At 36.4% G+C, this 21,043-nt stretch overlaps 1 protein-coding gene across 2 annotated transcripts in view; it reads right to left on the reverse strand.

Moving 5' to 3' along the window:
* LOC122813289 (FRAS1-related extracellular matrix protein 1-like) overlaps positions 1–21,043 on the reverse strand; it is a 1,751,891-nt gene that overhangs the window by 1,281,395 nt on the left and 449,453 nt on the right. For both annotated transcript variants that reach the window (XM_044085535.1, XM_044085536.1), the window contains exon 14: positions 4,819–5,027. In XM_044085535.1, coding sequence (XP_043941470.1) covers positions 4,819–5,027 — 209 coding nt within the window. The remainder of the gene's footprint in view (positions 1–4,818; positions 5,028–21,043) is intronic.

Below are 21,043 nucleotides of genomic sequence, written 5' to 3' on the forward strand. Positions count from 1 at the left end.
CAAGTTGACCAGATTCTCTAGCATGATTTATGGTGTCCATGAAATGATATTAGGGCAGTTGTAGTGCTGTGAGTAGGTCTTAAACCATGTTGGGCGGGTGGGAAGGAGGTTGTGTAGAAGATAATGAGTTGTGAGTGGACACATTTTTCTAGTTTTTTTAGACAAAGGTAATAAGATAGCAATGGGTCAGTAGTTAGATAAATCAGAACAGTTATCTCCTTTGTAAAGTGGGATAATATAGGACTTTTTCCAGATGCTTGGGATATGAGATTCAGTAACTGACCTGTTGATAACAATACTGACTGGATAAGCAATGGCTTCAGTGGCAAGCTTAAGGTATTCAGCTGGTGGATTATCAGCTAAATTAGTACAAGGCTTGACTTTTTGTAGTACTTTTTATGTAGTTTGTATGGACTGGGAAAAGTGTAAAGGTAAGAGTAAAAGCTGCTGGAGACATCAAACGTAGCATTGTTTAGTGAAGGTAAGTTATTGGCAGACGATTGCAATAGGTTAGATATGTGGTCAATGAAGTGAGAGTTAAAGAGAGTAGCATTTTGTACAGAAGATTTATCTGGGAAGGGGCTAGGATTTTGTTTTGAGCCTTGTTTAAGAAGTGAGTTGACTGTTGTCCAGATTTCTTTTTTTGGGGGGGTGAGAATAATTTGATTGCTGGTATGTATATAATTGCCTTTTATCTGTTGTAATAAGCTTTTTAACCTTGTTAAGGAGTTGTCGGTGATATAATAAGTTGTCTTGGGTGTTATTTTTTTGCCATTCATTCCGTGCTTTATCTCTAAGGGACATTAGTTCCTTGGTAGAATGAGATAGCCAGCCATGGGACATAATTGATTCTAGTTCATTTATTCTGGGTTGGAGCTTTGCTATTAAGTATATCTAAGAATGTGGTATTGAAGTATTCAATGGCTTCATCTATTGGAAGGGCTTTTAGGGTAGCCCAGTTAACAGATTTTAGTGTATCTAGAAATTATTCTAGATTAAATTTACATAAGTTACGGATTGCCTTGTGCAAGTGTTTGTTGGGTGTATGTTCAGATGTTCTGACAGTGTATGAGGGTAGCTGGTCACTTAGTGTGTTGGGGAGAATACCGGTTTGTGTGAATTTATCAGGGCCTGATACTAGGATCCAGTCAAGAATGGATCCTTGGTTGTAGTTTTTGTCGTATCTTGTTGGGGATTGTATAATATTTCAGGTTTTAGCCAGGCTTCTATGGCAGCTAAGAAGTCATCAGTATGCAGCGCTATCCAGGCATAGAAGTCTGAGATTTTTATTGCAGATGCTGTGAAAATTAAGGGTAAAGACATTTAGATTCTTGCTTATGGATGAATTTGATAGGCTAGTGGCTGTTGTTGGGGTAATGGAGGGGCCGGGGTTTGAATGAACATCACCAGCAAGGGAAATGAAAGATGACTAGGTGGGAAAAAGTTCTGTATAAGAGTACATTTGAGATTTAATAAATGTTGAGTGATAAGGTAGGAGTTTGATTTTTGGAGAGGTTAGTGTGGATGTGTGAAATAGACTTGGTGATATATTTGAATAACTTTTTCATTTTTTAAGATAGGTGTAGTTTATGCTGTAGAAGAAATAGAAGGGTTAACAGTAGATGTATGATATGATGTTAGTTGTAGAAGGATAAGAAAGGATAGAGCATGGGGTTGGGAGGGTGGCCTAATGGTTAAGGTGTTTGCCTTACAAACACAAGGTGCAGGGTTCAAGTCTCCCAAGGGATAATTGGCTAGGCTTAAAATGGCTTGCAAGGGGAGTTAGCCTAGTACTAACCTATGAACCTATAAAAAGACAAATAGGAATGTATGAGGTGTTGAAGACAATTTATTATTGAATTATAACCTAGGTAGAGGCTTGTTAAAGTTAGTAACAAACAGAGATGGAAATAACAGGAGATAGTAGCAAGTAGAATTGTGGTATATGAAGTTGCAGAGATGTAGTAAATATATATGAAAAAGTTGGCTGCTACTGTATGCATTGGAAGGTTAGCAGAAGGAGGTTAGGATGATTAGTGACGTAGCATACATAAGAGTAAGTCCGCTAAGATTAGTGATGTAGTATACATAAGAGTAAGAACGCTAATACTCAACAGATACTCGATAGTGTAGGGATTTTATTGGCTAAACTGTCAGTGGGAGGAGTTTTGGGAAGAGTAAATGAAGGAATAATGGGGTGGGTGGGAACTGTGGGTAGGGTAGGGAAGTGGAGTGAGTCTGAGTGGAGAGAGGGAAAATGGAGCGGGTTGGACCCAGTCACAGCTGCTCATTTTACTGCAAGAAACAATCCATAAGGACTGGCAGTTTCAGTGAAGTTTTTTATTATTATTAAAACAAAAAGTCTAAATGTAGTAAACAGAGATAAAGAAAAAAAGTGTGTGGGTGGTAGCTGACAGGCTAGTATGTGTGAATGCATGTAGAAAAGTGTAGTAGAGCATAAGTAGAAAAAAAGAATGTTAGCTTTTATTGCCTGCTTGGAAAAGGGAAAGCAAGGTGTGTTAAAATAATTTTGTCAGGAGAGTGGTGCCAATTACTAAGACATAGAAATTGAATAGTAGAGCAAATTACAATATAGAGTAAAAGGTGGAGGAGAAAGAGAAAATAGGGGTAGCCAAAAGGAGAGCAAGTCTGCCTTGGTGATGTGCAGAACAACCAAATATGGTTAACAATAGCAGTGCAGTATAAACAGCTATGTAGTTGCAGAGTGACAAATGATATACAGAGATGAGCTTGAGAAGGTATAATTAGGAGGGTTAAGATTAACAAGTATATTATCAACTTACAGCCAGTATAGATGAGGAAAGGAAGCAGGGTTGAAGAATCAAGATACTCATTAGATAAAGGTGAATTAATAAACTGGAGATTACAATAATTTATGCACAGACTGAGGTTCTTTCAATATTTTATACAGTATTGCAAATGCAGTTTCACACAGTCAAGTTAATAGCATGTCAAGAGCACAATTACACCAGCAGACAGAGGTAGATAAAAGACTAGAAATTACAATAATAGCTACACAGTATTGGGTTCTCTTCAATATTCTATACAGTATTTGAAAGTCTTTTCATACAGTCAAGTTAGTAACATATTATGAGCACAATTTAAACTATATAGGGAAGGTTGGCTATATGTCCAGATGCAAAACATGAATATATGCTGAAAAAAGAACAATTCAAATACCTATAAATCACTTAAATCACTAGTTTATATAGACTGCAGCACAAAAGTATAACAAATATTGAGACTCAGTGAGCAAGCAATAAGTAAACAGACTAGAAATATCTTCTAATATCTCCTAAGAAAAACATAAAACAATGCAAAAGCACATAAAAAGTTGAGAAAATGAACCTTATTTAGAACTTGCACATCACAGCAGACAAGAAAGGAGATCCCAGATTAAACTGAAAGTAAAAGATGGCGCAGAATGCCAGAAAGATGTTTTTAAATTATTCAAAGCATCATGGGAACCTAGATAGTAAGAAAACACATGTGTACCATTTGGGAGCCTAGTGTAAGCAGTCAAGAAAAGATATTCAGTTGGATCCGGTCACAGCTGCTCATTTGACTGCAAGAAACAATCAGTAAGGACTGGCAGTTTCAGTGAAGTTTTTTTTGTTATTAAAATCAAAAGTCTAAATGTAATGAGGGGAGATAAAGAAAAAAAGTTAGGGGAGCCGACAGGCTAGTGTGAGTGAATGAATGTAGCTTTACAGGTGAATGTGTTACAATCTCATATCACTCAAATATCTTGCAAATGATGCAATGACAATGGATATGTATTAATGAATCTGTTTGTCCTTTAATGTCCCACTTAATACAAACAAAGATTTGCAGGGAATCTGGAGCCTACCCTAGTACTCTTTGGGTGCAAGGCATTGAAATTAATCCTGAACAAGGCTCCAACTCATTACAAAATAGATACTAATACTCACAGATGCATGGCACAAACACACACACACACACACACACACACACACACACACACACACACACACACACACACACACACACACACACACACACACACACACACACACACACACACCTACAGGCAGTTTGGAAGATCATTAGCTCACCTACAGCATATCTTTTTGGATGTAGGAGGAAATCAGAACTTACTACAAAATCCCATGTGGATAAACCGATGGTGCATGGAGGGCATGCACACTGCTCACAGAAGGTATCCCCGGCTGAGAGTCAAACTGGAGAACCATGCACTGTGAGGCAGCAATACTAAGTGCTTAGTTACTGTGCCACCCAATGACTAAGCAGTATTTTTTTTAAAAAAGTAGCATGTTGTATCCTCTCATCAACTGTGAATCTTGCTTAAAAGATATTATCAAACTTTTGTACTATTAATTTAAAATGCTACCTTGTATATACTTCTTTAAAGTATATACATTTAATACCTATATTTTATACTTTTGTCTATGATTTTTATAGTATACATTCAATGCTAAACAGAAGGCCTTATGCCCAATTATGTCTGAAAAGAATCATCTATACCTCTAGATAGGTTCACCTACCCAGTTAACAAAAAAATAAATAAATCTGTAAATTAAATGTGATTTTTTTATCACAGTTAATGAACATAACTTAGCTTCTACACTCTTTTCTTTGTTTCTGCTTGGTGGGGTGCAGTGTCACATGACCAAATATTTAGATGATCAGTTTTTACAATCGAGAATGTACAGTTTAATGTGTTTGCTCAGCATACTCTCAGAAATAATTGTACAACTAGCTTACAAATGACTTTGCCATTATTAAACTATCATGTGGATCAGTAGAGTGAATCACCTGACTTTGAAGGATTTCACGTCTTCAGTGGTGAAGTAATCTCCTTCCAGCAAAACATGACCGTGTAACAAAACATCCCCATGATGAGGTTTCTTTCGAAGCTGAACTCTTACATCATGCAGCCTTGTGTCTGTGTCTTCTATGACAAGGTTCTTGTCTGTAATGTAACTGGTGGCTCCTTCTTCAGCTTGTATGGCATTAGTAAACATCTGACGGAAAAAAACAGAGTTGATACCATGCTTTGTGTGTTAAAGGACTGTAGTGTGGCTTGCTAGAATAGGAAAACAGCAGTAGGTATACAAGACTAACAAAAAACATGAGGTAAGATTATTTGTACTCACTGTAAATGCACTTTCGAACAGTCATTATTAGACCGTAACTATTATTTTTTAGAAACTGATTTCATGTTTATATTCTGCTGTCCTCCTTCTATATTCTTCTGCTTTGCCCAATAGGTATAGGTATAGGTATATAAGAGGGCAGTGCACAAGTTTCTAAGAAAGACTGCCTCAGTTATATGTACTTCTTTTATGATTCTTTTTAATACATTTTATGTATCAATATAATATAAAATGCTGCTAATCAATAACGCTATTCTACTTCACCCCTACTAATTTGTAAAAATTAGACTACCCATAACAGATCTACTCTTACACTGTCTAATCCCCTCTGCTTTACATCCTTCCTTCAGCTTTCCATGCCACCTCAAAAGTATTACATATATTATGTACCCAGTAAAACCACCATGTAGTGTGAAAAGTATGCTACATCAAGATACTTCAAGTATGGGTTAACACTCTTCATCTCCTAATTTTTAAAACTAACGTATCAACGTAAATATTTTAAAATTTGATGTGATTTCTATAATATTATAAACACTGTGCTAAGAAATGCAAATGAGTTTTGCTTTGCACCACATGTACCTATCTGCAAAATGTTAACACTTCTAACCTTTGGCTGTGTATATAACTTGATATCCATAAACCAGTTACTGTTGATCTCTTCCTGTTTGAATTTTGATTTTAGATATTCTGACTCTTCAACTTTGATTCTTGTGCTGTTTTTATATATTTTATGTATTTAATGTATTTTTATCTGGAGCTTTTCTCCATGGGCCTCTACTGAAAATAGACCCGTGTCCAGTCGGACTTTCCCGGTAAACACAAATGTAAAATAAATAAATAAAAAATAAATAAATGTGTCTGTTTATATGACTCTGTATTATTGTAACACTGGAGCTTTTCTCACTAGGCCTCTCCAAAAAAGTGGTTCAACACCCAGTCTAGCTTTACCGGTAAACAAGGCAAAATAAATACCTACATACATAAATAAATAAATAAATAATATGATCACATGGGGGGTGCTATTAATTAGATTTTCAACAATGCATCACATATAATTTCCTGGAGGCAGTGTATTTTTTCATGGACAAAACCAAGCTGAAAGAACACAAGTAAGAATATGGGATGAACCAAAACCCATATAAAAAAGTAGGGAGTTACAGAATACACAGAGGAGATGAGAAGAAGCAGAGCTGTTATGAATGGAGTGGTTATGCAGTTTAAAAATTCATAAAATGCCCAGTGTGATACATTCCTGGAAGAGGTATTAAACCATTTTGTTTATTACCAGGATATCAGCTACTGCTTTACTCTAAGATACCATTCTGGTAATAAAACTTCTGAACCCTTGTAATTTATGTGACTCAAAAATTAAAAAGAGCTCACCTGCTAAACAGTAAAGGTGAAGCTGAAAGCCTGATGTATTGTTGTTAAGCATACACTGCTGTTTATTTAGTATGCTGTATTGCCAGGAGTAGGAGTGCCGAATGTGCAAACAGACGTACGTCATGGCCTGGAGTAATATCAGCTGAAATTTGTGCTTATCAAATGGCTGAATCACAGGTACTAAAATTACAAATACTGACTGTTGTGCTGTTTCCTACAATGGAAATACCAGTCAACTGAACCAAGTGATTGCATAAATTGTGACTATGTTAATGCAAACCTGACAGCAAAGTGTGCCCAAGGATTATGACTAGACACTGTATTCTTTTTCTGAATAGCACATCAAGAATTAAAGTGGTGGTAAGGTTAATTAAGGTTTCTGCTGTGCTGCAAAGCTGCCTCAGATGAAAAGTGGTACTATATACTGAGAGAACTGAAAAGATTCCTCTGGCAAATGACATTCTCAAACGTAGGTATGTAGTGACATTACTCAGCATATGGACTCTTTCTGTGTACATGGGCTCTGCCGCATAATATAAAAACATTTCTGAAAGGGGAAAGGGACATTTAGAGCCTAAACTAATCGTAATACTGGAAAGATTGCATTTTAATCACTATAACTGCTGACTTAAATTCATCAGTACAATCAGAAGGACAATGAATGCTACCACCCTCAAATATTTATTTATTTATTAGTTTCTTACTTTCTTACTTTTGTTTACTGAGAAAGTCCGACTGGTTCGATGGCCCATTTTTAGTGGAGGCCCAGGGAGAAAAGATCAATTACATTGACACAATTGGTGATAAAGTTACCGTGGTAAAATAAGACAGTGAAGGAAAGCTCTGTTACATAGAATACACTACTAAATGAGTTACAGTGGTAAGATAGTCAATGTGTCTTCACATAAGTGAATAATAATGGTCAACAGGACTGTACAATATTAAAACATTAAAGTCAGTAACTTGTAGAGGAAGATACAGCACTCAAACAATAAGGTAACATAAACTGAACATAAGATGGAAAAAAGAAAGATTGTTTGTAAATAAAATTAGGTGACATGTCATTAGCTAAACATATGATGTTGGAATTCCCTTGCAGAAAAAGTTCATGAAGGGAGAGGTAGGCTGAAAAGGAGGAAGCTGGGTAAAGGTTGACAGATAAAGAATACAGAGAAGGCATTGTATGGTAATAGGATAAAGAAGGGAAGAAAGTTTAGCCTGAGCTAGTGTAGGCACAAAGCCAGGTGTTGGTTAGGTGTTCGTTAAGAAGTCGTTTGAATTTGGGTGTGTTAGTAGTATTAAGTATACTCTGAGGCATAGAGTTTCAGGACTTAGACATTATGTTGGAGTCAGTGAATCACCATGACTCTTATTAGATTTAGTTACTTTCAGTAGGAGTTTGTTGGAGGATCTTAGGGATTTACAGTTGGACTGGGGCTGAACTAAGTCCTTGAGCACTGAGCAGTTATCAGGATGGTGAAGGATGGAGTGAGTGAAAGTTATCTGGTTAAAGGATAAAAGATTAGGTAGTTCCATCCATTTTATTTGGTGTAGTGCCGTGCAATGGTGTGATCTATGGGGAAGTTTTGAAGTAAATCTGGCAATTTTATTATAGCGGGATTCCAGTTTGCTTAGGTCTGTTTTTCTGAGATTAGTGAATATTGATGAGACATACAAGAGGGTGGAGAATATATCTGTTCTGGAGATGGAATGTCTCATGGTATCAGAAATGGCATGAGTATGTAGAGTGAACCTTACCTAATGTGGACCTTTTTGATAGCTAGAGCTGGGTGTTTGTTGAATTTAAGACTTTTATCTATTGTGACCCCAAGGAGATTGTTGTGATGGACAGGTTTAATTAAAGTTTTATTGGAAGAGTGGCTAGCAAAAGGAGGAAGGCAATCAGGCATTTTGCTACTGGTGAAGAGCATGAGTTTTATTTTACTTGGCTTGAGTACTAGTTGGGAGTCTGCTAGGAATTTTTTGAAGTTTAGGAAAGATTGTTGTGTTCTTTGTAGGAGTTCTGGCAGAGAGGGAGCCGAACATATAAAGGAGGGGTCATCTGCGTATTGAACAATGGTCCCATGTTAAGTGGCTGTGCAGAGTTTGTTGGTAAAGAATGGTGAAGGGCAGTGGACCAGGAATTGAGCCTTGAGGTACACCAACTGGGACAGGTAATAGAGATGAGAAGGCAAGTAATGTGGAAAATGCATAAGTATAGTTGCAAGTATAGAAAACTTCTGGAAGAACCTCATATTGATTGGGAATGAATGCAGGAATGGTTAAGGAGAGGTGAATCCAAACCAAGAGAGGAAAGGTTAATATTGGTGGCCCAAGATAGTGGACTACGTACACATTGGTTTACAAAGTCCATTGAACATGTGGGAGAAACAGACAAATGTAGGTTTTGTAAAACAGAAATGGAAAGAATTGCACACGTCATTGTTGGCTGTGACATACTAATGGCAGAAGGACTGTATACTGAAAGGCATAATAATGCGCCCAGACTATTGCACTGGCTGGGGATTGTGCAAACATTACGGTACTGAAATGGCTAAAAAACACTGGAAACATGAGCCACAAAGCATCATAGAAAATGATGGTCTACATTACATGGGATCATCCATTACCAACAGTTCAACAGATAGATGCTAGAAAACTGGATATAGTGGCCCATGAAAAGAAGACAAAAGTAGCATTGATCATTGAAATTGCCACACCCAGTGACAACAGTGCCTTGTGTACAGAGAGACATAAAGTCATAAAATATCAGGATTTGCTGACAGAAATGAGAGCAATGTGGAAGAAAGATACCCTGACATTTCCAACAGTAGGAGGAGCAACGGGTCTTATAAAAATAATCTACAATCATATTTAAATGTGTTACCAATGCTTGTAACTCCATACGAATTGCAGAAGGAGTCATTACTGGGCAAATTGCAGGTGCTGCAAAGAGCACTTCTGGCTGATATCAAAGACTGAAATAATACTAATTTCATGAACTTTAATCGTACTTTGACTTAGGAATGGGGGTCCATTTCTGTCATGGTATTAGAAACTCCAAAGATTTGGAGAAATTAAAAAAAATAGAGTACAGAGTTCATTTTGCCACTTAACTGCCTGTTGATGATCAGATAAGTATCTAATAAACCAGGAGATGGCTGTTTGGGAAAGGTTTATGGATGCTACCTTGTATAACAGTATGCAGTGAACTGTGAAGCTGGGTTGAATTACTCGATACACTCACTACCGACAACCACAGTAAAGCTTGTCAGAGACAGCTGTTATCTGCATCAAATTGAACTTTTCCAAGAGCATCTAAAATGGCACTGAGTATGAAAACAGAATTTAAAGATACATACATACTGCAGATAAGGTATTTTTAATCTTGTTTATCTCAATATGTATCAAGCTGACAGGTGCTGTTTGTAAAACAATAGTCAGTTCATATGACTGACAACAGAGTGCCAAAAAATAAAATAAATAAATTAGTAAATAGAAGAGACAATTGTTTTACTTTAAATTTTAAATACCTGCTAATTTTTTTAAAATGTTAAAGTCCATGTATAACATTAAATGCTTTTCTTACTGTCATGTTTCCAAAAATTATACATGGATTTAATTTAAAACAAGACTACCTGGAGACAGTTTAGGTCTTTTTGTTGACTTGCATAAATGGAGAATAAGATGACAGTGCCATTCATGTCCAAGATGTCAGTAAAGCATGTCATAAGATGAGTCAAGCATTTGTTAAATCCACTGTATGACTGCATTACAGATCACGCCAAATAAATTATTACTCTTTAAGTGTAACAGTTAAATATTAAGAACTGAGGATACTAGGAAGCAAAAGTCACCAAAGTGAATCTTGACTTACACCAGTTTAGTAATTTTCGGTACTTAATGTTAGAATTACCCACATACTTAAGTTACACATAAAGGCTATGGACAGAAGTAATGGCATTATGCCCTTATTATTGGGAAACTGGCACTGTATCTAGACTACAGACCTTTCTTTGATACTATAAATTCTGCAAAATAACATATTCATAAAGTTACTCATAAAACAGAAATCATAAAAATGGGACAAATTATTGGAAACTGACATAGATACAATCTAATAACAACTATTTTATTTGGTACTATAAATCTTGCATATGAAAACTGGCAAAACAAAATTAATGAAGTTGTTTATAAAATAGATATACCATGTAAAATATGACAAATTACTGCAAATTTGTCAAAGATGCAGTAAATTATTTATTAAATCCAATATACTCTAATAACACACCTTTACTTTGATACTATAAATACTGTATATGAAAAGTGGTAAATAAAAAATTCACAAAGTTGCTTATAAAATTGATATGCCATACAAAACATGACAAGTTATTGGCAACTGCCAAATAGGCAATTAAATGTTTAAGTTAAGGAGAATCCATAAGTTAAGTTTTACACAAACTTAGGTTACAGTATATTATCCTTTGGCTTTCTCATAACTGTTCATTATTAGTGTACCACTTAGCGCTAAAGCACAGGTTAGTTAATATTTTCAAAGCTGCACATTCTGTTGACAGTTATGGTTGTAGCAATCTGAGCAGTGCAGTTTGGGAATGGTCTCTGAGCAGTGCAGTTTGGGAATGGTCTCCTGTGAGACTACAGTACTAACAGTATTTATTTATTTATTTATTTTTATTTTACATTTGTTAACCGGGCTAGTCCAACTGGATACATGTCCATTTTCAGTGGAGGCCGGGAGAAAAAAAGCGAGCTTACAAAAAACATTTAATTACAAGTAAAATTAAAAAACACAGTACAAAAATGTATAACAAAACATTAATAAAAACAAGATTGGTACATAGTATAAAAAGGACTTGATTTTTTTCAAAAAAATAAGTAAGTAAATAGAAGAAAAGGGATATATATAAATATACTAAGGACATCTACAGGATAAAGAAGCATTTGGAAAAAAGGATTGGTTGGTAGTAGGATGCAAAGAGAAGAGCAAAGTAGAAAGGTCAGTGAGTGAATAAGTTCAAAGAATCAACTATAACAGGGAAATTTAGAGGGAGACAGGGTAGAGCAGAGGACAAGCAAGAGAAAAGCAGTATGAGATGCATCTGTATTCGGTTCTGAACACGAGGGGTAACTGTAGTGAACAAACTGTTTCTCTGACCTAGTTTGAAATGCAGAAACCACTGGACAAGCCCAGTTGCTCTTGCACTACTATGCACAGTAGGTGGCCAGCATGAGAACTGAATCATAATCTCTAAGGATGACCACCACAATAGTGAAATGTAAATGATGGGCTTACTATCAAAATGTGGAATGGCAGTTCGTCGAATATGGGTTGGTCAAACGTGTGTTCTATAAATCTTCATAATGCTAAACTGAAAATATTTGAATTCATATTAGAAAAAGTGAGTACACATTCGCTAATATGAAGTTGATGTTTTAAATTAAGGTCGTGGTACAGTGCAGACTGGGAAATTTTCCTTTTCCTCACTGTAGTTCAATCTTGGAGTTGGCATATATAATATGCAGGAGGTGGGGGTCAGGGGGCCCTCCTGCAAAAATATTAATGGTAACACTGACTTTCAACATTGGAAGTTCTGATGTTCGAATGTCTACTGTCATGGTTACCATTTCCAACATGTTGGTAATTTGGTATTACCAAAGTCGGATAAACAATTCAAGATAAGTTTTTAAAAAATGTTTTGCATTTCAACATTTTGATAGTAAATCAAATTATGCAGTACATCCCTTATGGCACAAGGTTTTTGCTGCAGTTATTTATTTATTTTTTTTCCACTGGCCATGTAAACAATCCACTGCTTATCAGTTGGCTATCAAAAGGCTTTGTAGGTCATTCTACAATTATAAACATGTACCAGATGATCATCAGAAGATGTTCAGTGTGCATAACTTGGAAGCTGCACAGCCTCCTTAATACCAATAGTATCACTGGTATGACATCAGCACTACAACAGTAAGCTTATGCTACAGTAAGAAGGTGCCCAATGTGCTGTACCTACTAACAAAGATAACTTAATACAGTAAAGAAAGGAGTGTTCACTGGTTTGACATAGTTAGGTCTGGGCAAAACAATACAACTGATAAAGTTATTGAAAAGAAGTCCCCCCCCCCCCAAGGAAGGACTATGCATTTACTAAACAACTGTACTAGGAAAAAACATATTTAAAGTAGTTAGGCCTATAGAGCAAATATGCCATGCCAAGTACTGTTATCAGATGAAACACAAAAAGTATAAAAGCAAAAGTAAGAACTATGGGCAGTCTGAAATAGACTCTTTCAAAAAGTGAAAAAGTAAGTAGACAATGAAAGAAAAAAAGAAAAAAATAATAACTACTTGGGTTTAAAAGTAAAAAAAAAAACAGAATCAATAGAATACTTCAACATGCAACTAACTGTGAAAAAATATCATGGTTTTATGGTGCAAGGGGAAAAGAAAAAACACCATAACATATCCCTGTCTGGTTCCTATAGCTGTTATGTCTAACTGCCCTTTTTGATTCAAATAGGACTTCTGTTTACCTATAATGCATTATATAAGGAGGACAGTATATAGCTAAACTTTGGTAGTTTCTTATTTGTATTTCCTCAGGCCATAGTGTTATCCAGAAATTATTGCACAGCTTTGCTTCATTGAGTATTAATATAACTGAATATCTGGATCAACAGTTCAGAGTAATGGTGAGTGTGGAAGAGAGGCGAAGAAGAGTACAGGCAGGATGGAGTGGGTGGAGAAGAGTGTCAGGAGTGATTTGTGACAGACGAGTACCAGTAAGAGTGAAAGGGAAGGTCTACAAGAGGGTAGTGAGACCAGCTATGTTATATGGGTTGGAGACAGTGGCATTGACAAAAAGGCAGGAGTTAGAGCTGGATGTGGCAGAGTTAAAGATGTTAAGATTTGCACTGGGTGTGACGAGGGTGGACAGGATAAGGAATAAGTACATTATAGGGTCACCCCAGGTTGGAAGGTTTGGAGACAAAGCCAGAGAGGCAAGATTACATTGGTTTGGACATGTGCTGAGGAGGGATGCAGAGCATATTGGGAAAAAGATGCTAAGGATGAAGCTGCCAGGTAACAGGAAAAGAGGGACGCCTAAGATAAGGCTTATGGATGTGGTGAGAGAGGACATGCAGGTGGATGGTGTGACAGAGAAAGATGAAGAGGACAGGAAGAAATGGAAACAGTTGATCTGCTGTGGCGACCCCATAACGGGAGCAGCCAAAAGAAGAAGAAGAAGATGTGGAAAAGATTGTCATACCTACTATTTCATAGATAATATTTGTAAATATGTTTTTTATAAAATACACCAGATGCATTTTAAAACAGCATATAACTACATAAATATATCTAAAACAAATGTAGCAGTATCATTGACCATAATTTTCTTATCAGTAAAATAAAATATTATATACCATGACATGGGGAAGTGCTCACATGAGAGCAGATGTGAGACTATAGAGGGAGCAATTTGAGAGGAAACTGTAGCCTCAAGGGAGGATAAGGCACATGGATCAAAATGGGCCATCACCCAGTGTCCTCTGGAATCTGGCTAGTACTCTGGCAGATCCTGTCACAAAGACTGTTAGCCAATCATTGGCCAGTGTAAAAGTGCCTGAAGACTAGAAAACAGCAAGCATACCAGCCTTGTACTAATATACAAGAAACTATAGCTCTGTCAGCATGACAGTAGTGACAATGAAAGTCTTAGGAAAATGCTGAAGGTAAGAGTGCCTCACTTCAAGGAGGACAACACCTGCCAGAACGACAACTGACATGGGCTCATGGCCTGTTGAAATATCCTTTCAACATTATCTAGATTTCTGACTTGTTGAGGTGAAAAACTTGAAAGCAGATTAGCAATAAACATGGCTTACCTGGTCTTTCCTATAGTCTTTGGCACAGTCTTATACAGGCACTGCTAGGAAAACTGCAGGATATGGGAGCAGGACAAAGAATAAGGCATAATGGTTAAGTTCTTTACCTCACAGATAAAAGGTACATGGTTTGATTCTGACCTCTGATTATTGATTAAGCTTATAATAGTCTACAAACTGATAGACTGGTATGTACCTATGAACCTATAAAAAGGTGAGGGAATGACTGATCGAGAGAAGACAGACTGAGTGCAGTTAAACAGTAGATTACACAGTCTAATTATCTCTTCCACACAGCAAACAGATATAATGTAATGCTTTTCATTAGATATTCAACATTTAGAGAAGTACATACTGTAAGTCAGGCAAAATATGTCGCAATAATCTTTAGAAGGTAATTCATGAAAGTATATTATTAGAAATAATACTTGTTAGCAACTGTAAGCAGAAACAGGAAAACAAATTCAATAGGAAGAGCAAAAGTGAAAATAATTATTTTTTCAGAAATGAGGCATATTAAATTTATCATTGAGCAAAAAGGTAAAATAATACCCTTTAACATTGTAAAGAAGTAAAAATATTTGGAAAGCAAAAATAACTGCAATAGCATTAAGGTTTGACGTCTTTGGATTGGATTATTAATGGTGACTGTTGCCAAGATTTAACCAGTGGTCAAAATGTAACACACAGGAAGAGATATATTGTGTCACTACTGTCCAAATAACTTTATTTTTGATTAACCATCTCTGTTTGATGTCTTTAACTACATTTCCAGAAATGAGCAGGCAAACTTATATCAGCTTAGCTACAGATGAGTTCTTCTATAAAATGGATGGAGAAATTAATTTTTACAATGAATAGTAACACATGCAAGAAAATAATCTAATGGATCAGCAAATGCCACTAATGCTTTCTCATAAATCCATTTTCTGGTTTACTATCAAGTTAATGAAATGCACCTTACCATCTGTCAGAAGGTCGAACAGCAAGGTGCAAAAAGGCAAAACTGTGAATGCAAATCATGTCAACTCTGAAACATCTATATATATATATATATATATATATATATATATAAAATAAACAGGGTGGGTGGGGTGTGAAGGGAGGCTTGCCCCGCTGCAAAACAGTAGAAATATGTATGCCTTTAAGATGGTGTAGTTTTCCGATGGTGAGCGGTCCAGTCACTGTCGAGTGTCGATTCTTGCCTTCCGAGCTAATCAACATTCTGAGCCGTTGGCTTGCTATTGTTTATTGTTCCAGTTCAGGGATGTGAACGGTCATCATTAGGGCTTTCAATATTTTGATAGCAAACCCCAGTTTCCCCATGTTTAGCATATTCAACACATACTTCCACATAAGACATAAATATATGATAAGACAAAAGTATATGCACACACACACACACACACACACACACACACACACACACACACACACACACACACACACACACACACACACGAAACCCCCTGCAATCTTTAAACAATTTCTGATTATGAGAAAGCCCTAGCCACTATACCTACAAATTCTTTACTAATAGATTCTAAATCTGAGACTGCACAAACCTGTAAAAGCAGTTTAAAATTAATATTTCTGATTTGCTCTTTCTTTGAAAACAGCAGCTTTTATTATAGTAAGCCGGTCCCTGATTTTCCAGGATGTCCCTGATTTTGTCTGAAATTTTAGCTCTGTCTCTCTCTGTCCCTCTTAATCTCTCCTAAAATTGTAGACTTTTGGAGAAAAGGTGGTGAATTATATTTAATAAATAACTTCAAAAATTAGAGTTATAGAGTTATTTTACTTCAGAAAATTAATATTAATACATATTCACTCATTTTGTCAGTGTCTCAAGTTAGTAGTACTAATATTTTAACAGAGTTCCTGATTAGTTCTAGATTTGTCCCTGATTCTGGTGAGATTTGGCCCTGATTGGTTGAGGGCTATGGAATGAGCACAGGGATACACTGAGAACAGATCTTATGGGGAAATACACCTGAAGGAAAACTACTTTGGGAAAAGCGGTTATGAACAAAACTGAAGCAGACAAAGGTACAGAAGATGAATGCAATAACCTGCAAATCAATTAATATGGGGACAATGTACATTGTAAAAGTACAAAACTGACATTCATCAAGCATTCCTAGCTGGGAATGGCTGTGTGTTCTCCTAAGAGTTTATGTACAAAGATAACATTACATTTATGAAAAGAATACAGGAAGTTACAGCAGTCTGTTCAGGGAACCTGAAACAGCAATATGACACAAGTTTGACTAAATATGGATCAGTTTCCTTCTTTGCATGAAAAGTGGGCTCTGATAATGTAGTAAAAATGGTATGGTGTATAGGTCCATGGCATACAGTGATAAAGCCATTTCAATGGTCAGATAACCCAGTCATTCAGGTGTGGAGAAGACAGTAGCGGAAATAGAACTGAATGTCCACTACCCATGCAGCTAAATTTCAGCGTATGCATAGGAGAGTACAGCCATGATCAAGGCCACGTGAGCATTTATGAGTGGTGTATATATCAACGGTGCAGTGGGAAAGTGTTATGATGATTAGGAACACTCTCTGCCACTGTGTTAACTTGGCTTTCATCTGCTGCCACTATTCTTAATAACCAGTAGAGGCATAAATTCCAGTGAGGTGAAGTGCTTCCCCACAGTGTGATCTGGGCAGCAGAGAGCAGAGCATACGTGAAGAAGGAATAGGCCAGGAAGATGGGAACCAAGGAAACTGATGGCAGACAGGCATAGGCGACAGAATATTTTCTTACTTCTTATTAGACTATTGTATTCCCACCTCCAAAAGACTTAAAATGTATTGAAATGTTCATGCAATAAACCACATTCCTTTAGCATGTAGAAAAAGGTTATGGACTTGATATTATTGCATTTCTCGTAGTAAGATGGCATTTTCTCACCTGCTATCACCCACAAAAGATCTATTCTGCAGTCTCAAGTCTGAAGCTGGTGTTTTTTTTTTTTTTTTGAAAATGTCTGTCACACCTGAGAAGATTTATTACCTTTTTTAACAGTGAGCCCGCAACATCAACCACATGGAAGTAAACAAGTCCAATATTAATTTTCATGTATTTATTTATGTTTTGATGACTTCATTAGTCCCACTAGGCTAGTAGGTTTTTTTTTTCAGGGGAGACCTGAGGAAATATTTACACTATTAGGGGAATTTTGACCTGGGCATTAGGGAACTTCCCCTAGTATTTTCTACAGATGTTGTAGGATCTTTTACATCTACCTGAGTTACCACCAACTCAAGCAGATAGGGCCTCGGTCTAACGTCTCATCTGAAGGATGGCACACTCAGGAGTGTAGCACCCTCCTGATGCTGCTCTCTTATTTCTTAAAATGACATCTGTGCCATTTGCACTGTTGTATATAACAACATCCTGAACAGGTGCTTAAGCAAATGTAGGTTAGAATTTTCATTCTACTCTAACAGGAATACTAGTTTGGAGGCAATCAGCTGTAGTAATTTTACACAGTATGTATATGGCAAGATATAAGCCAGAAAAACGACATACACATACATGCACAGAGAAAGACACACAGAAACACACACACCCTCTCACTCTCTGTCTCTCCCTTTCTCACAAACACACACACACACACACACACACACACACACACACACACACACACACACACACACACACACACAAACATACACGCACACACATTCACCTTGCAGTGTTTCCATTTAAACCCATGGAATCTATTATAAAAGGGCATCTGTAGCATTATTAAATAAAACAATTTTATTTACAAAGACAAAACAGAGCATGGCTTCTCCACTGGGTGGTCATGTCTAGCATTCATATTCATTTTTTGTGGGTCACTGATTAAAAAAATCTCAAGGACTGATGGTGGATCATATTTTGTATGACTTAAAAAGTCCTAGATAAGGATATCAAGTGGAAAGTTGATTAATAACCTGAACAGCACAGGGATTAGCAGGATAATGAAAAAGGTGGATTAGCAGTTGGTTATCAAGAAAACACAGGGGCAAACTAAATTGGAAGAGGAAAAATGCGACAGATTACTACATGAAGTGTTCCAAGACCCACTCATATTCCAAAGCTGCAGGACTGAGATAAAACATGTATACATGTATTTTCATATGTATATAGATCTTTGATCAGTAAAATGCAGTGAGTCATGTAAGTTTTAGAATGGTCCAGGCCATTTGTACACAGATCTGTAATATTGTAAACATATGTCTTTTAAAATGGTTCAACAAAATAAATGTGACACATAATTATACTAAGGCTGCTACCATAAAGTTGTTCTGCAGGTTAAAAAGAGTTATTATAAATGCTAGAATAACAGATGTTATTAAAAATGTACAGATTTAATGAAATAACGACTTTAGTTTTATATTTTTAAAAAAATTATCAACTTATACTACCTCTGAATTAACCTTTATTTGCAAGAATTTTTAACAGAAATTATATCGAATTACTAATGGTTAATGAAAAACATGTCAAAATTATAAGTACACATCAGAAAAGGGAAACAATTCATCAAGGTATTGAAAAAAAAATCCATGTGTACTGCTTTGATTACAGTTTAGAAAGTTGAGAGGAAATTGGTGCAAGTGATTTGGACTTCTACACTGTGATTTAATAAATATATCAAAACTACTTCTGGCTCTTGAACTACAACTGAAAAATTTAAAGAATACATTTAATGGTTGTAATCCCTCATGGCAGAGTCAATGGATTGATTGAATGGTTAGTGTACTTACCATGTTTGACTACATCAGTACATAGATCTTCAGTCCGCCCGTCATATTAACATGTGCGTGCAGAGTATTGCACATGTGAAACTCGATGTGACATAAGCTAGCAGCTAGCTATAAAGGTGGCTAAAATTGTTCCACCAGCTCACAACAGGCATTTCTTGAAGTGTTTCTGGGGTTGTGTTTTAGGCATGTATAGCTTTTTTTTTGTAGATTTTAGTAAATCTATGCAGGCCAATATTTAAAAATTAGAGTGCAGAAGAAACCCCCTCTGCATGGCAAGGGAAGTACTCATAAACCACAATATTCAATGTACATCTCTGAGGCTTGAATGCCAATGCCTTGTATTTGCATTCTTGGGGAACATACATTTACATAATTATTTTATGAATTAATATAGACAGATCCTTAAACAACCCATTCCCTATACATCCCATACAGCCAATGGAAATTGTAGTGAGCAAAAAAGCAAAACATAATGCCAAATGGAAAAATTAAAATTACGATGCTACATGCTTATACAAATTAAAAATAAAATGATTTCTACTGAATAACTGTGAGCAGTACTTCTATTAGGAAATAAGTCCAATCTTTCTATGCCTTTGTAATGTTTAAATCTGTGAATAACTGCTGATAAACGTAATGCTGCAAAGTTACATTTGTGAAAGGCAGCAAATTAAAATAACTGCAGGCAACATTTAATGATTGCTCATGCTTACATCTTTAAATGAAAAAAGTCTCCCATTGCAAGCAGTGATACAAGACATGTTAAGATTGCTCATAAATGAGTTGTATCAAAAATACAACTCAAGACTCACATTTCTTCACTGCCATCTCCACAAAAGAGTTCATTAACCCACACAGCAAGTGCTAATCTGTCAAGAAATCCACGTTAAACCAGGCTTCCTCTATCACTGAAAAGAAATGAGGAATCTCTAGGCCACTTCTCAAAAGCGGATGTAGCCAGGGACACCTTCGTGCTCTTAAAAATATTTTCTTAACCATGTAATGCCAGTAAGGTCAGCACATCCTCATATTAGAATATAATACAATAGTAAGATCTGTACCTGGACCCACCAAGAATAAAGCTACCTATACTGCACTTAAAAAGAACTAACATCCATTAGCTCATTAAGGAAACCTGCTCTCACTGATACAGCCAGGTATCTTTAAACAAGTAGATCTTAACAGAAACACTGTTCATAGGATCATAGGATCATAGGAGATTACTAGGCTATTGACCTAGAGGTCATTTTAAGCCTAGCTGTTTCACCCGATGTAATACCGTAGCATCACTAGTCAATACTCTAGATTGCATTTAGTGATGACTGCCCATGAACAGAAGGGTTGTGGGCACTATCCCCTGTAAGAATTTATGGTGCCCTATCCACTCATCCAGGTTCCTCTTGAACATTTTATAGAGGTGCTCTGTTTAACATGAATTGGTAGCCTGTTCCAAAGACATGCCAGTCATTGGGAGATAAATGTGTCCCTCCAGCATGTCCTATTTAAGTCACAGGCCATATTTAAGTCAGTGGAATGGGTAGCACTAGACCCATTTGATTTACGGATATACACTAAGTTCATTAGGTTTGGGTCTTGGGTTGCTCTGTAAAAGAAATATCATTCTACTTAGAGAGAGCTCTTATTAGCTGTAGCTAGCTCAGTTTGTGCCTTGGAAATTTCCCCTGACCATACCTCTCAAGTGTACCTCATTATGAGGAACGTACCTCATTTGGGGTCTGAAAAAGTTCATGTTCCTCGAAGTTCCACATTGAAAGGGTCTGTCACACATTTAGTGTTAGGATTTTTTTTAACTGATATTCATG

Source organism: Protopterus annectens, chromosome 10.part0 (genome assembly GCF_019279795.1).
Source record: "Protopterus annectens isolate FY-2018-M chromosome 10.part0, PAN1.0, whole genome shotgun sequence".
Taxonomy (NCBI): Eukaryota; Metazoa; Chordata; order Ceratodontiformes; family Protopteridae; genus Protopterus; species Protopterus annectens.